General features: G+C 31.2%; 2 protein-coding genes across 2 annotated transcripts; one reads left to right on the forward strand and one right to left on the reverse strand.

Moving 5' to 3' along the window:
- Positions 1 to 3,610: 3,610 nt before the first annotated feature.
- On the reverse strand, positions 3,611 to 4,852 carry LOC108332785 (uncharacterized). The gene is made up of 2 exons (XM_017568090.2): positions 4,410 to 4,852; positions 3,611 to 4,316 (listed from the first exon to the last, which is right to left on the reverse strand). Exons 1-2 carry the CDS (start codon positions 4,850 to 4,852, stop codon positions 3,611 to 3,613), a joined length of 1,149 nt encoding a protein of 382 aa, XP_017423579.1.
- Positions 4,853 to 9,345: 4,493 nt separating this feature from the next.
- Positions 9,346 to 16,655, forward strand: LOC108332484 (MLO-like protein 11). The gene is made up of 15 exons (XM_017567771.2): positions 9,346 to 10,613; positions 11,103 to 11,160; positions 11,258 to 11,490; positions 11,590 to 11,706; positions 12,152 to 12,212; positions 12,550 to 12,644; positions 13,111 to 13,185; positions 13,600 to 13,685; positions 14,040 to 14,089; positions 14,251 to 14,291; positions 14,594 to 14,764; positions 14,858 to 14,893; positions 15,152 to 15,219; positions 15,434 to 15,494; positions 15,987 to 16,655. The coding sequence occupies exons 1-15, from the start codon at positions 10,488 to 10,490 to the stop codon at positions 16,341 to 16,343; spliced, it is 1,635 nt and encodes a 544-aa protein (XP_017423260.1). The 5' UTR covers positions 9,346 to 10,487; the 3' UTR covers positions 16,344 to 16,655.
- Positions 16,656 to 18,368: the final 1,713 nt, after the last annotated feature.

The following is an 18,368-nucleotide window of genomic DNA, read 5'->3' on the forward strand; positions in this document are numbered from 1 at the left end:
CCACATCACCATCCACCTCACCCTCCACATCATCTACCTTTTTCATTTACTTTTTCCACATCATTTCCATATTAATTTTATATATCAACTTTTCTAATTATTCCACTTACATTTTTTAATTATATCTTCTCCATCAACATTTTTTATTATCCATTTTTCTCCACCTTATTTTTCCACCCACTTTTTATATTATTTCTTTCACTTATTTTCCACATTAACTTTTACTATTCACTATATTTTATTTCACCTAATTTCTCCACCAACTTTTTATATTTTTTCTTCCACTTAATTTCCACACCTAATTTCTCCACCAACTTTTTATATTATTTCTTTCACTTAATTTCCATACCTAATTTCTCCACCACCTTTTTATATTATTTCTTTCACTTAATTTCCACATCTAATTTCTCCACCAACTTTTTATATTATTTCTTTCACTTATTTTCCACATTAACTTTTACTATTCACTATATTTTATTTCACCTAATTTTTCCACAAACTTTTTATATTATTTCTTTCACTTATTTTCCACATTAACTTTTTCTATTCATCTTTTTTTTATTATATTTTATTTCATCTAAATTTTCCACCAACTTATTATATTATTTTTATTCATCAACTTTCTTCATCCTTAACTCTATAAATACCTACATTCTCTTCACTTCACACACACAAAATAATTACATAATATCCATCTCTTCTCTCTCAAAATCTCTTCATTCCATCCCAAAACTCTACTTCATTTTTCTCTCACATTTTACTATTTCCTAATCTCTCTATACATAGTAAATCCCATCCCACATTTCTACTATAAAGCCATCTTCTTCATCTTCCATCTATCTTTCTCACAACTTATTACAAGTAAGGTTTTATTTCATCACACAAATCTTCAACAAGGTACACATTTTCTCTTCATTCTATTTATATATGCATTTTGATCATTTTTTTTAGTTTACAAATTTATCTTGTTTTCTATCACAATTTTTCTTTATGCTTTTCACATTTTTGTGTCATATATATTTCAACTCATCTATCCTTCTTAATAAAAAATATGAAACTTTAAAAAACATGTAATAATATAAATATCGGTATGAATACTCGTGCGATCGTACGCATCAGCCTAGTATTCATTACCCAAAATATAAAATAAACAAAAAAAGCCGTATGAGTACTCGTGCGATCGTACGCATCAGCCTAGTGCTCATTACGCAAAAAAAAAATAAGGAAAAAGCCGTGTGAGTGCTCGTGCGATCGTACGCATCAGCCTAGTGCTCATTACGCAAAAAAATCTAAATATTACGTCAAAAAATACCAAAAAATATAAAATCTTAAAAAACCAAAAAATCAACACTTTCAAACAACAAACAATTTTTCTCGCCAGAACTACGTGATCCTTGATTCTCCATCAAAAGTGGAGATACGTAGGAGCAAGGCCAGTCCTTGTCAGGTTCACTCTCCCAAAAATTCAAATTTATCCATAATCAAAATTCTCAAATTCTCAAACAATTCCTTAAACAAACTTTTCAAACAATTTCCAAAATGAACTACGGAACCCTGATTTCTCATTCTGAATGGGAATACGTAGGAGCAAGGTCAATCCTTGTCGGGCTCAAAAAAATAAAAAATATTGTTTGTTTCTTTCGAGTTTTATTTTAAGGGAAAGTTAAACATTTTGAAAACCACATCATATTCGCATATTTAATTAAAGGTACTGCCTTAAGGCAGGCGTTGTAGGGTGCTAATACCTTCCCTACACGTAACCGACTCCCGAACCAAGAATCTGGTTCTAATAGACCATGCTTTATCATTTTATGGTTTTTCCGTAGTTTTCCAGAATAAACTATGGTGGCGACTCCAAATCTTTTTCATCTAAATATATATTCTCTTTTTAAGGATCGTCGTCCCGTCGTGATTCCGGTTGCGACAACTATGTGCATTTGAAAACGGAGTGAACATGACTACCTTCCAATATATCCCATATAACAAATAAGGAAGCCATAACCTATGTGAAAATAGGGGAAAACAAAAGAAGAAAGGGTTAAATTATGTTTTAGTTCCTTTATAAAACTTTCCATAAATATCTAGTGATGGATACTTAGACGATGGTTTTGTATCACAAATAATCATTTAATGACTTTTGCATCTAATTAAGTTCAACAAAAAGAACTTTATAGCTTAACAAACATTTTTGTTTAAAGTGTTTTAAATGCATATTTTCACAATAAATCTCTTCTCTAAGTATATAAGAATAAAACACAATATAAAAAGACAAGGAGAAAGAGAAATGCCCAATGTAATTTTATAATGATTAATTTGACCATGCATATTACATCAATTTCTCAATAAATAAATTGAGTTTCACTAAGCAGACTAATGTGGATAAATACAAAACAAGTTTTATGTAGGCCCGTAACTACTCCTAACCAATCCCTTGAGTATTGCATGGACTCACAACCACTCCTTACTGACCCTCTAAGTATTATTTGGGCTTGTAGTCACTCTTAATTAACTAACTCCTTTCAAGTACTCTTTCGGTTCACACTCATTTTTGGCTTTCCCTATTCAAGTAGTATTCTTTCAACAAACCACTTTTGTCTTGACCAAACATTCTTTTCACAAGTCACTCTTGGCTTAACCAAATATTTTTTCCACAAGTCACTCTTGGCTAGCTAAATATTCTTTCCATAAGTCACTGAACCAAATATTTTTTTCACAAGTCACTTTTGGCTTGACCAAATATTATTTCAACAAGACATTTATGGCTTAATCAAATATACTTTACCAAATAATCACTCCTAGATAGGATATATAAATGAATATCTAGATCATGATTAACAAATCACAAGGTTGCTTACTAAAGATAAATATTAGCTATTGACTTCTATAAAATATGTGCACACTCCTCTAGTTTTCTAATTGAAAAAGAACAATTCTCTTTATACAATTTTTTATGAGTGCAAAAAATTGGATTGAGTATTCGCGCTATACAATATGACATCTCTCTTTCTTCTTCTTCTTGACATACTATATAAACTCTAAAGAAAGTAGTTGTTGCAAATCTATTTTTGGCTGTTGAAAAACTTTAACTCTTGTGAATTACATGCATCTTGCATCTAATGATCTTGATGACGAAAGTGTTGGGAAAATCTCACAATATACGCACTCAAATATTTTCCTGAAATTGAGTCATGTTATTCATTATAATTGAAGGGCTTTAAATAGCCATAACACTTACAATATTACGAGGAATAAAAATAAAATATCAACTATCTTAAAAATAAAATCTTCTTAATCTATCATAAAATGATATTGTACCTAGATAAACCGAAAATCATAATTACGTGTCCCTATTTTATCTCTATCAAATCAAACTAAATATTACTATACCCAAAAACTAATAAAATAAGATTTAAACAAAATTATTAATAAAACCCTAAAATTTAAGTTTATCCCAACAAACTCCCCCATAAACTTAAATTCTTCCTTCCTTCGTTCGACTTTTCATGTGCATCATCCTACTCCGGGTTTGCATCTTCTCTCCAAGATTTTCAGCTCCAATTCATACAACCGGTTCTTCTTTGCTTTTACCTTGGTTGTTAGACGACCATGCTTATCCTTTAAATACCTGATTTTTCATAAAAATTGAATTACCTTTTTCAATTATTTGACCCATGCTTAAAATATTGCTCTTCAACTCCGGAACATAATAAACATCCCTAATCTCTCCAACTCGTCCATTAATCTGAATATGTCGAATTGTTCCGCGCCCTTTCACGGCCACCTTGGAGTCATCTCCAAAAGACACAAATTTGGCCTCCACCTTGGTGAGTTCATAAAAAAAGTTCTCGTTCCCACACATATGATTGCTTGCTCCAGTATCTAGATACCATACCGAGTTGGTAGAAATCTCATCATCCTTCATCTCTTCTTCATCTTCTTCCCTATTTTTATCTAGTTCAATAACGCTAGATGCTTTCTCTTCCTTTTCAGGAGTCGTCTTCTTCAACTCCTTAAGCACAACCCTCTGTTTATTCATAATTTCATTAGCTTCATCCAGAAGCCTCCCTATCCGCTGAATCTCTTCATCTTTTTGTTTGAGTTCCTTTTCCACATTTGTCGCACCTTTTACCGAGATCACTTCATCCACTATTGAGATCGAATTTTCCATGTCCACTGTATCTGAACTCTTTGCCAGCAATAGTTCTTCAACATCTTCTTCTGCATCTTCAGTAACGAGATTCGTCTCCCCCTTTGTCTCGGTCTTGCAATACTTTGCAATATGACCAAACTTGCCACAATTGTAGCACTTTGTTGACCTACACTCGTTTGCATAGTGGTCGTACTTGCCACACTTAAAACACCCCACTCTTGACTGATCTCCTTAAACTTTTCCTTTTCCTCGGTCATGCCAATTCTGTTGACCGGTTTGATCTTCATTATCATTACCTCGGCCACGTCCACCTCGTCCTCTGCCACAAAGACCTCGGCTCTGAGTAATTCGAGATTTATTCGAGTTAAACTGTACCTGTAGTAATTGATTGTCGGGTTCCCTCTTTTTCTTTTTCTTCCTCAATTCGTGGGCTTTTAATGACCCAGCTAACTGCTCCACATTGAGAATTGATAAATCCTTTGTCTCTTTAATAGTGACCACGATACTCTCAAAATCATCCGTCAAATTTCTCAAGATCTTTTCTGCAACTGGGTTAGGAGGAACCTCTTCTCCGTTCATTCCGAGTTGGTTAGCCATCTTTTGCACTCGAGTTATAAACTCGGCAACTCTCTTCTGAGAGCTTGTACTCGAACCTGCTTCACGCGGGTATCTCCTTTGTATGCCATCTTCAAAATTTCCCATACTTCTTTTGCTGACTTTGCATTGCTATTTTCTCGAATCCAGATTCATCAACTGCATTATACAGAAAATACAAAGTCGATCTGTCTTTCACTCGTGTCTTTTTCAATGCAGCAATCTGGTTCACTGTCTGATGCTCATCATTCGCGGGTTCATTGTACTCGTCCTCCACTATGTCTCATACATCTTGGGATCCAAGAAGAACCTTCATCTGCAAAGACCAATTGTCGTAATTGGTATTTTCTGACAATTGTGGTACACTCATCCATTGAATACTTTTGTCATCTCTCTCACAAAAAAAAAATCAAGCACTCACTTTTTCTCACAGTGTTTGACTCTCTTCTCTCTCTCTCTTTTTCTCTCTCGGTACTCAGAGCATAAAGCCTTGATACCACTGTTGGGAAAATCTCACAATATAAGCACTCAAATATTTTCCTGAAATTAAGTCATCTTATTCATTATAATTGAAGGGCTTTAAATAGCTATAACACTTACAATATTACGAGGAATAAAAATAAAATATCAACTATCTTAAAAATAAAATCTTCTTAATCTATCATAAAATAATATTGTACCTAGATAAACCGAAAATCATAATTATGTGTCCCTATTTTATCTCTATCAAATCAAACTAAATATTACTATACCCAAAAACTAATAAAATAAGATTTAAACAAAATTATTAATAAAATCCAAAAATTTAAATTTATCACCACTATGCAACATTAAAAGTTGTTTTATTCTTTTACGTCAACTTCCAATAGCTAGGTGTCCTTATCTTTGTTTTGGACAATTTTATTTTACATAAATTTACCCAAAGTTCAAAGTTGTATGAAGTAAATAGTCTTTTCATAGTTAACAATGCTAGCATCGAGGAACCTTTTAACAAAACAACTTTGTTTCTTTAAGAAAGACATAATTTGATGTGACTTGTGTTTTGAAAAAGAATATTCTTGAAAAACAGGAATTAGATGAATTCCCTCTAACATAAAATAAGAATATATATATATATATATATATATATATATATATATATATATATATATATATATATATATATATATATATATATATATATATATATATATATATATATATATATATATATATATATATATATATATATATATATATATATATATATATATATATTCGTGTAGTATGATGTTAATTAATGTGCTTATCGTTTGAACATATTCATGTTTTGTCATATGTAAAATTAAAATTATATTGTATTGTATCATTTGTCACACAACACATTTGTGTCTTACATAAATCATGTTTTGTTGTTGAAGTGAAGTTATTGTCTTGTAAACATTTATGTCTTATATTTTTTTTCATGTTTAAAAAGAAAGTCCTTTAACCCACAAAGTTTTTGTAGACATTTTAATTTTGTAAACTTTTTTAATTAAAACTTTTTAACCCTATAAACTTTTTTATTCCAATCCACGTGAGTCAAGAATTCTTATGAAATAAATAAAATTGATAGTTCTAAACATTACTATTCTTTATAGTCTATAATCATTTTTAATACTTAATTAAAATTCTATAGTACTGAACTTTTAGTGTAAAAACTATCCTCCATGTAGGCTCTATACTCCGGTCAATATGCCATAGGTTAATCATCCTCATAATCTCCCATAAGAACCTATATTTTCCATCCAAACCTATGTTTTTCGTTGAATCAATTTTCACACCAATTGTACTGTTCATAAACAATATTAAATCGATTTATTAACTTTTTGGTTGAACTAACAAGTCTCGTTATTACAATTTCAAACCTAAAAACCCTTCAATGAATATGTTTACTAGCATTAACAATAATAAGATTGAATTTTGCTGCCCCCATCTTTAGAATTTTAAAATAATACATTTTGCTATTGTTTCAACTAACATCGCACAAGAATAATTATACATGGTTAATTAATTATTCAGAGTCGTAGATGAAGAAACGTTAATCTTTTTTGTCTCGTAAATCTAGAATCAAATGATTAATTAATATATTCATTTATTTCAGTTCTTAAATTAAGAAAAAAAAAGTTCAGGATTACATATAAATACACTCATTACTTACGATTGTTTCCTTTAAGTAAAACAACTTTATGCGTGACCTCATGACAGATATATGTGACCTAACTTGAACCTTCCTTTTAGTAGTAATATTCCAAAATACGTTATATCATTAATAAACATTGAATTTTATTTAGAAAAAAAATGTTCAATACTATAAAGTTGTAATCGGTAATTTATTTTATATATAAATAAAAGTTAAAAATTAATTAAATAATAAAATAATTTTAACGTGATTGGTGTTTGTTTTTCATTTTAGTGTTGTTAAAAATTAAAGCATAATTAAACGTAAAAATAAAAACTTAAATCAGCATAAAACAACAAACCAAAAAATAAAAAGTAAACAACCCAGTATAAAAGTAATAAAGTGTAAACATCTCAATTTTTTAAAAAGAAAGCATAAGAGACAAAAAGAGTATTTTTATCTTTAGAAATTTTTTTATATAAATTTATTATTTTAATTAATGAAATTAATTATTCCAGATTTCAACATAAATATAATGAAATAAAAAATCATTAATTATATCTTAAAGAGTAACTTAGAGCACTCGTTAACATTCCTTTAAAAAAAATATATACACGTTTTATGATTTTGGTTTAAAAATGGTATGAAACATTGACTCATATTTCATTAAATTTAAATATTTTTTTACTTTTAAATATAATTTATTTTATAAATTTTTATAATAAATTTGTACCATGTGTCTGATGATGTCTAGACTACCTACACTTAGATGTACTCAACCCTTATGGTATGGTCATAGGGTAAGGAAACTTGATCGAATACATATCGACCAATTAGAACAATATTTCTCACACGTTCGAATACAACTTGACCACTCGTGTATAAATGTATTCAGCCCTTATGTATATAATCTTGTATCACGATAACTTGTTCGAATACATGAAGACTAACCAAAATCGACAACTGAAAAGCGTTAACTGAGTTGACTAACTTAAGGTCATAATTAAACAGATAAATTAACCAAAATCTAAATAAATATAATTAATCACCTAGAACATACCCATCTAAATACACAGTGCACACAACACTAATTATATTCATTAATTACTGTATTTATTACATACATTTAATTGACTAGAGAATATTTTCTTTAGACACAACCATATAAAAGAGAATATCTTGAAGTTACAAAATATATTTAATTTTATAAGAACAAAATTAGTTTTAATTTTTAAAAATGTTTATTTTATCTGTTTTTATCTCTTAAATGTCATAATATTAAAATAAAACATGCAGAAGTATATATATATATATATATATATATATATATATATATATATATATATATATATATATATATTGGTAAAAGAACAGAAAATCGTCATTGAACGCGGAAGTGATATGTGACACCGACATATTTGAATATGGATTGAGATTTGGACTAAACCTAACACTCTTAACATCACCAACTTGTGGTCCTGTGGACGATATCTAACAAATCACAAACATCTAAACTTCTTTCATGTGTAATGTCTTAACACTTTACATTATCCAAAATTTTATCAAACTTCTCCTTAAATAAATAATGAAAAATTATTTACCTCTCATTTATTTATTTATTACTCATTTCTGTATAAATACACGATCTAAATACAAGTTCTTAATTATTTTTTCTTCTATATAGTACCCAAATTTCATTTTTTATTAAAAATAATATAAAAATGTTAGAGGAATTGCAGCCGAGTTATACTAATACCCTCACTTATCATTTGTGAATTGCAAATTAAAATTCATTTTCACCCAAACCAATTAATAATAATAATAATAAAATATAAAAAAGTATGCAAAATGTTACGGTGATGCAGGAACGACAAGTGCGGTAGACACGTAACGCAGCGCGAAAAAAGATAAAAGCTGTATTAGGGAAACACGTGCATGCTGCATGAACAATACTTTTTATAGCACTGTTTATTCATCATTGTGTAATGATAGTACTTTATTTAAATAATATGACGCTATAAATTATTATAAATATTTTCATTTTCTTTTAATATAAAGATATGTCAATCTTCAGAATCATAATAAATGGTTTAAATGAAAATTAATTATTTCAAAATGAAGTAACTTAATCATATAAATGACAGGTAAATTACTAGACCTGTGTGAAAAAAAGTTATCCTAAATGATGCAGAGTAGCAGAAAAATAAATACTCTATCATATTCAAGGAAGTTTTTTATAAAAGCATACAGACTATGATAAAAAATTATTTTAAATTACATTGGGATACTCATTTGGTGTGAGTTCGAGGTTCCTAACAGTATTGGTGCTTCTAGCAATAAATAAATTTTAGAGATACCATAATTAAAAAGGTATATTCATCTTTAACCCTGTAATTTGAACTTACCTGCTTAAAGAACACAAGAATCAAGCAACATGGTAGATGTGGTTGATTAGTATATTATATAGTGCATGAGTGGGAGTTGGCACGCACCTGTGGCCCATTGAAGAGATACTGAACAGAGTGCATTGACATGATATTGCAGCTGGAAAAGACGCGCCTTGTCCCTCATTTTATATTGGAATCATAAAGATGCATGTAATTTTTGGTGAACTCATTCAATGTACTGTATTAGGAACAAACAACTAGTTTGTTACTTACAGCTTGTGACTGTGTGAAACACAGAGAGAGAGAGAGAGAGAGATCTTCAGATTTAACTCTTCTGGGTTCACTTCTTACAGAGTGACAAGTTCCAGTCTGAGTTTCCTAGATTCCTGACAGGGGTTTAAGGTTGTGGGCACTTCATGTTTGGAAAAAAGTTGTGGCCTTTACTCCCATTGGAGAATGTCTGAATCTGCTGGGCACTGTCGTTAAAGTAGAATCAAGGAAAATATTGGGATTTAAAGGAGCTGGTAAAGTGTCTTGGGAATGTGAGCATGATTTGCAAATGAGGTTGGTCTGAATAGTTCAGAAGAGTTCTCAGAAAGGAAAAGAAAGAGCCTTGTTTTTTGTTTTCTTTTTTCTTTTCTATTTTCTCCGGAGAAAGTGAGAGAAACAAGGTCAAGGAAATTTCTTTTCACCATCTTTGTCATAGTGGAAACAACTTTCTTTTTTTTCTTTTTTCTGGAAGAGTCTTTGATGGTTATGGAAGATTTTGACATGCAGTGAGGAGCAAGCCACCAGGTTCTTTTGGGGGCTTTGCCAAAGTTTACTTTGTTAGCAAGTGGTATGTATTTGTGTCTTATGCTCAAACCACTGGAGTCAATGAAAAAGAGATTGGAAATTAGAGCTTCCATTTGGGTCCTATTCCTATTCCTTTGATCTGTTATATCTTTGTATTTGGATGTAACTTAGTAGTCAAGATCACTACTTTCTCTTGTCTGTTGAAGAAAGATACTGCCATTAGAATTTCTACTTGGGATTCAGTGTTACCCCATTGATTTATAGGCTGATTAAGGGGTGCACTATGAGTTCTGATTGTATAATTTTCCAAGGAGATTTTTTGAGACTATGTCTTAAGTCCATTGAAGAAGTTGGTCTGTGACTTTATTAGGCATAGCCATAGCCATATTCAAGGTTTGGTCTGTGATTTGGGTATTTCAAAATGGACAATAATGAACAGGAAACAAGGTCATTGGCCCTGACTCCTACATGGTCAGTTGCTACTGTGTTGACTGTCTTTGTTGCTGTCTCTCTGCTTGTGGAGCGCTCCATTCATCGTTTAAGCAATGTAAGTAATAGTTAGACTAGAATATATGTTGGTTCTTGATGTTAATTTCTCTGGTGTTGCATGGGAAAAGTTGGAATATTTTTCAATTTTCAAGGCATTTCTCAAACTTACGGTGAAGACTGAAACTACTATCAGGCTTGTCGATGAGTTGAGAAAGGGAAGGATAGAGGCAAAAAAAGTGAAAAGAGAAAAACAAAATGAGTATTTTGCATTACAACTAATTAGATATGGTCAGAAATTTCATTTCTGGGTGGAATGTAATGTAACTCTAAAATAGATTTAACAGGATCTGCATTAATTGACATGGAAAGAAGTTTTCACTCTCTTCATATGCATTTCACTTTTCATTTTTTGTTTAAACTTTAAAGCTTGATTCTGTCTTAATCACATACTTGTCTTTCTTGTGATTGAAGAACAATCCTTTCATTAATCAATACTTTGCCTTTGGCATGAATTCTGATATGTGATTACGTTTTTCTGTGACTGCAGTGGCTGCGGAAAACTAACCGAAAACCTTTGCTTGCAGCTTTAGAGAAGATGAAGGAAGGTGCTGTGCATTAAATTATGCTTGTATTGTATTCGTTTTAGATATAAACAATAACTCTTACTAACCAGTTCCCGTTATTTTGGAATTCCATCTTCAGAATTGATGCTACTCGGGTTTATATCACTCTTATTAACAGCTACCTCACGCATGATAGCAAATATTTGCATTCCATCAAAGTTCTACAACAGTGCTTTTGCTCCATGCACTAGATCCCAGATTGATGAACAAATGGAAGAGAATGGCTCTGAAAAGCGTAAACTATTGATGGCTTCTGCTTATCATGTATCTGGGAGGATGTTGAATGGAATAAATAGAAGCACTTGCAAAGAGGCATGAGCAATATACCTTACATGTATAAAATTTGACTATCACTTGCTTTTACTGCTCTAGATTATTTTAGTTAATCTGCAATTTTGTTATCATGCTCAGGGTTATGAACCATTTGTTTCGTATGAAGGTCTAGAGCAGCTGCACAGATTCATTTTTGTCATGGCAGTAACTCATATATCTTACAGTTGCCTAACTATGTTGTTGGCCATTGTGAAGGTGAGTTATTGTTTTCTGTTTATAGATTAAGAATGTCTGCCAAATAGTTGTCACTGTTTCAAAAAAAGGGTTAATGTGTGAATTTTCTTGTCCAAAATGTGCTTGGGTTTTCATAATGATTTTTCTAGTTCTTTACCATGCTTAAAACCTTAAGCAAATTGGGATGATGTTATAAAATAGTTTGAGCCATTCTAAATAAGTTTTGATACAATGTGTATTACATTTATGTTGTCAGAAAAAGACTACCATATGCCTTTTTCATCTTACATCTCACATAAATCTTGGTATTTACTAATTGTATTATTCAAACAAAGTAAAAGTATGGAGAGTGATCCTATAAAAATTAACTATGTAATCCATGAAAAAGATTTGTGCATTTTTCTTATAAATAAAAAATATCATTTTGGATTTTGTTTGACATAATAACAATAGTAGTTCAAACCAGATTCACAGTTGGAGAGTGTGGGAAGACGAGGCTCACATGGATCGGCGTGATTCATTATCTGGTAAGCACATTGCCCTTTGAATTAAAACTATTTCTATGTTATACTTTTTAATTGTATGATTGATATACAAACTTACAAAGGACATTGATCAGGTTTGTTATCCTATAATGCATCTCTTCTCTCAGTTATGCAGTCAATGCAGATAACACAATTTTGTTATATAATTAAAATCCAAAAGCATTTCTGTGTTTGATCTCTCCTAATTCACTTCACTGATCCTGTTTGACAGTTTAGTAGGCTTGTATGAGAGTTGACCATTGATAGAAAATATGTGGTCATGAAGTGAATATTTTAACCATATTTTGAATTTGATTTTTCAATTCTTTTGTTTCAACAGAAATTACAAGAGAGTTGACTATGAGAAGGCAATCAACCTTTGTCAAGTCTCATGTATCAAATCCATTGTTCAAAAACAGTTCCCTTATTTGGGTGGTAATTACATATCTCCCCTTCTTTTCTTGTTTCCAATTGGTTTCATTTCATTCGTGTATTTTTAATATTATCCTCTTTAGTTTCTTAAAGTTATTTGATGAAAGAACTAGGAAGATATGTTTTTATTAACTATGTTGACTAAAACATGACTAGAAGTTTAATGATTACATTTTCGAAGTAGTCAAGCTTATGGGAATTCAATTTGTGGTTCTTCGCATACTAAATGCTATTATAGTACATTGGAGCTAATTGCACGAATCTCTTATTACTATCAGCCTTTTTTAAGAACAAAACAACATACTTTATATGAATGTTTTATTCCTAGGTACCTTGTACCCTCTACTACTAAATTTATATATCATTTTGATCATCTAGTTCTATGTAAATTCCGGTTTCATTTTGAAGCATTTACTCAGTAATAGTATAACTGCATATCTATCTAATTTTAATTTTAAATAAGCTGCAGACATGTTTTTTCCGACAATTTGCACATTCTGTGGTTCGTGCTGATTATCTTACACTTCGCAAAGGCTTCATCATGGTACGCAGTATTGCAATAAAATTTGTCTTTTGAATGGTTGGTTTAAGCTATCTAATGTGGTTCTCATCTCACAATTAATATATTTTCCCAAAGTTCTTTGGCTAATATGTTATTTATGTTGGGTAAAAACAAAATCTCACGTCGGATAAAATAAGAGATGGACATGGGTTTATATACACATAAGATATCTCCATTGATAAAAGGTCTTTTGGACTGATACTAAAAGCAAATCCATGAGGGCTTAGCCTAAAGCGGAATTTAAAAACTTTTATCTTTTCTTAAGAAAATTCAGGTTCCAAGTTCCTAGTGGAAACTGAGAAAGACTATTTAAAGACAGATACTTAGTGCATTTGCTTAATGTTAATTTTCTACCATCTGATTTTAAACTTACTGTGTTTTCCTTCTTCATGGCAGAATCACCACCTTTCATTAAAGTATGATTTCCACAGCTACATGGTTCGGTCTATGGAAGAGGAATTCCAAAGGATAGTTGGTGTGAGGTTAGAAATAGTCGAGATTCAGCAGTCAGTTTCATGATTTTCTCTTCAGACACCAATTTCAGTTATTACAGTATTATAACATATCCAGTGCAGTTTTATGTGCATTCCCATTATCTGAAAATTTCAAATATGACCTGTTTTAATTGTAAATATCCATTTACTTGTATTTAGTGTTTGGAGAGGTAGTTAAATTTTCTATGCTATACTCATTGCAAATTATCCAAATAAGAAGGCGAGAATATAATGTCTTGAGCATCTTGGACTTATTCTTGTTACATTTTTATTGCTTTAGTTTTTCAGCAACTGATTCTCATGAAGAAATTGAAAGCTGATTGTCTATAAAATCTCTTGCAGTGGCCCGCTCTGGGGATTTGTTGTTGGTTTCATGCTTTTCAACATTAAAGGTATAGCCTGTTATAAGCAGTCCAGGTGAAAATCAGTTTGTAATTCCTTAATTCAGTCCCTTTTCTCTGTAAGATTTACTGAAGCATTGTGGTAAGATTGATCTTGGTTTTGCATGCTGTTGAATCTTACAGATGGTAATTTTTTGGGGTGGTTTATGCAGGATCTAACCTATATTTCTGGATAGCTATCATTCCTGTATCTGTAAGTTACTTCGTTATTTCCTTCAATTTCTTTTAGTTCTCCTAATTGCATCAAATGCCAGTGTGGTGGATAAACTGCACTTTTAAACTTTTGTTCCAGAACCATTTAGATGCTGTGGATGGTATGTGATTGGTTCTTTGTGAAATAGTTGGTGGGTTTTTTCTATGGAATTTGAATAGAATAACATGCTTAAATTATGTCCTTATTCACTAAAGTGCTTTATGATTTTTGTATGTTAAGTAAATTAGTTGAGTAAATTATTGATGACATTCAACAATACAATCATTATGTTTCATGAACAGCTTGTGCTTTTGGTGGGAACAAAGCTACAGCATGTCATTGCAACCTTGGCATTGGAGAATGCTGGAATTGCAGGGTTCTTCCCAGAAGCAAAGTTGAGGCCTCGTGATGAACTCTTTTGGTTTAATAAGCCTGAGCTATTGTTGTCCTTGATCCATTTCATTCTCTTCCAGGTTGGCCATGGTTCGTCTACATCTTATGCCATGTTTTCTTACCTAAGTTTGTTATTTTAGCATTAACTTCTGATTCTTTATTCTTTTTGGCAGAATGCATTTGAGCTGGCTTCATTCTTTTGGTTCTGGGTACTTCCTTATCCATTTTACAACCTAGAATTAGACATGGACTAATAGGAATCATATTGTTTTAAGGTTGAATCATTAAAAAGTAGTTATATTGCTTCGACATACATTACCCAAAATTCTGAGCAAGATTCAGTTTTTTTAGGGAGTTATAAGGAAATAAGATAAAACTATATATTTGTGTTAATGAACCGTAATACAGATTGCAACTTTGAGCTTTTGCATTTGACTAAACTATCAAAATGTGTTTTTTGACTACAGTGGCAGTTCGGATATGATTCTTGCTTTATTAGGAATCACCTTCTCCTGTATTTAAGGCTAATATTGGGGTATGCAGAAATCAACTTCTTCCCCTTATTCAGGATTTTACATAACAATGCTCGTCAAAACTAATTCAATAAAGCATTAACATGCCATTAATATAAAATAACTACTTGGCATGGGTGTTATTCAACTATTTAATGTAAAATGTCGTCATTGGATGTTTACTGGTTTAGTTTGCACAAGACAAATCAACATGCACCTTACATTTCAACTTTGCAGCTTTGCAGGACAGTTTCTTTGTAGCTACAGCACCTTGCCACTATATGCACTTGTTACACAGGTAGGTTAACCCCTGTTAGAATAATTACACTACTCAAAAGTCAATTTCTCATCCAAAGCCAAGGAAGTTTTTATCGAAAGTTTCACATCGATTACAGATAAAGTCAAGTTTTCAAAATTGTTTCTTAAACGTGTGATTTAAAATCCAAAGAACAAGAACAAATAGATGTTTTCTCATCTTATACCACTTTTCTATAAATTACTGTAGCTGTTACCTGTCTTGCTTGATCCTCGCTACTAGTTGCTTTTACAGCTTTGTTTTGAAAACTAATAACTATTTTGTGAAACTGTAAATCACACACTCTATATGTGACAAGTTTTCAGTTTTTGGAAGCCTATAATTATACAAATGGTATTCCTTAATGCTGAATAATCCGTCATGTGTTGCATGAAAAATGGATTTGATGCACTGAGTGAATCATATTAGTGAAGGGCTTTTGCTTTTTCCACTATAATGTTCCATGCAACAACAGCTTTTCAATGTTTATATCAGATGGGAACAAACTACAAGGCAGCATTAATCCCACAGAGGATTAGAGAAACAATTCATGGATGGGGTAAGGCAGCTAGGAGGAAGAGAAAACATGGTATGTTCCCTGATGATTCCACCATTCATACAGACACAAGCACTGTGTTGTCTATTGAAGAAGATGATCAATTAATTGATGTCCCTGAAGTAGAATTACAACCAGTCACAGCTGTTACATCTACCCCTTCTCCTATTGTCAACGAAACGTCAAGTAGGGCTGCTACACCCCTCCTAAGACCCTCTGCCTCAATATCTTCAGCTCATAGCAGTTCTAAAGCTGAAGTAATTTTAAGATGCTCCTCTATGCCAAGTGGGAGATAAAACATCTGCAATGGAGGAAACTGAAAAAGGTTAACTGGTATATTGATGAAGATAGTATGATAATTAAAGATGTATAAGATGATTACTAGTTCACTTAAGAAAAGCTTTACAAGGTAATAGTGCTTTTGGACATTACTAATTTATGTGGAACAACTATAGAATATGGGTGACTTTTGTTGGTATCAAGCAGTAACACAAGTTCTTTTTGGATTTGACTTGATGTAAATTGTTAATGTTGATTATACATTAAAGAAAATGGATGTCAATGCAGTTTGCAGAAAACTCCTTTGTGCAATGGATGCAGAATTTATGACCGTCTTTTTTATACAAACTGCATAATTGGATACTTTTATATTTTAGTTAATTTGTTATTATTTTTTATTTGTATTTTGAGCTTAATCCATATTTTTTTTATTATAAATAAAGAATTCTATGTGTGTATTTAACACAAGGGAGATTAATCCCAAATATAGTTTTTCACTATATTCAACACTTACTATGTTACATGAAAGAATTGTTGTAATTAATATGAATTAGATCATTCAATAAGTACTTTTCCCCCTTTTCTCCCTTCCATTTCCCTCTCCCTCCTCCTAACATTTCATGACTTAAGCAAACTTTTACTACTTTTTAATGTTTGAATGTTAATAAAAAAAATATGTATACATATAAAATATAAGTAAATCTTAATCACCTTTGTATATTGATCCATAGTTTATATTTTAGTTTTTCAAGCAAAGGAAAATGAATGATATAAAAACAAATGTTTATGCTTGATATAATAAATTTCAAATTATAATTTAATATTTTATAATTTTGAAAATGATTTATGTAAGATTTCAAACTTGCTTGATATTTGAAAATTTTGTTTATGTAATAAGTAATAAAGTTTTTTTTCTTATTCAAGATCTCTACACCAGTTTTCATTTAAACGTAATTTACTCTATTTTCATACATTAAAATATCATTTAATTACACTTATAATCATACACATATCTAGTGTCGAGTTTTCTATTAAAGTTTACTTGGAATAATCTAATTTTTTAGATATTGTTATATGTGTTTGATCTTTGCAAATGATTTCATATTTTTTACGAAATATTTAAGACGAGTAGTTGTTTACAATGTGTTATTTATTATGTTTGTAGTGTTGTTGAAACTACAATTCCTTTTTTAATGCACCTTTGCAAAATGTCTTTAAGCCTAGCTTACCACATGTCATATTGTTGTTGTTGAGACTATTATTGGATTATTATTTCATTTTTAAATAAAACCTTATTTCTCAGGGTCAAATCAATATTTTTATCTTATGAATGTAAAGGCTTATAAAAGTCGTGCTCTTTCAATTGAATAAATAACAGAGTATTCTCTATTCACAAACAGTGTGCACAAGTTGTGCTCTATGTGATTAACAAGTGGTATCAGAGCTCCATACGAGGGCAGGTACGATGTGAATAGGTGTGATACAATGTGAACAGGTGTAACACAAGTGAGAAGAGTGTGGAGTCTGGAAAACAGTATGAGTGCACATATAAAAGAAAGAGAAACCATGAGTGAAAGAAGTCAAAGGAGTGAAAAGAGTGTGGGGACTGCACATACAGAAGAAAGGGAAACAATGTGAGTACATAAATAGAAGAAAGAAGGATGTCTGGCTTGGAGGACTTGAAGGTTAAAAATTACCTGTTTCAGGCCATTGATAGGGAGATATTAGATAATATTTTGGACAAGAGTGTGTCCAAGAAGATTTGGCAATCCATGCAATGAAAATTCCAAGGCTCAACCAGGGTCAAGCGAGCACAGCTCCAAGCCTTGAGACATGAGTTTGAATTACTCACTATGAAAGATGTTGAAACCATTGATCAGTATTTGGGACGTACTCTCAATACTATCAACAAGATGAAGTCGAATGGAGAGGTGATGGACTCAAGTATTGTGGTTAGCAAAATACTCAGATCACTCACCCCAAAATTCAATTATGTTGTTTATTCAATAGAGGAATCTAATGATTTGAGTAAACTAAGTCTT

The sequence above is a fragment of the Vigna angularis genome, chromosome 11, assembly GCF_016808095.1.
Source record: "Vigna angularis cultivar LongXiaoDou No.4 chromosome 11, ASM1680809v1, whole genome shotgun sequence".
NCBI lineage: Eukaryota > Viridiplantae > Streptophyta > Magnoliopsida > Fabales > Fabaceae > Vigna > Vigna angularis.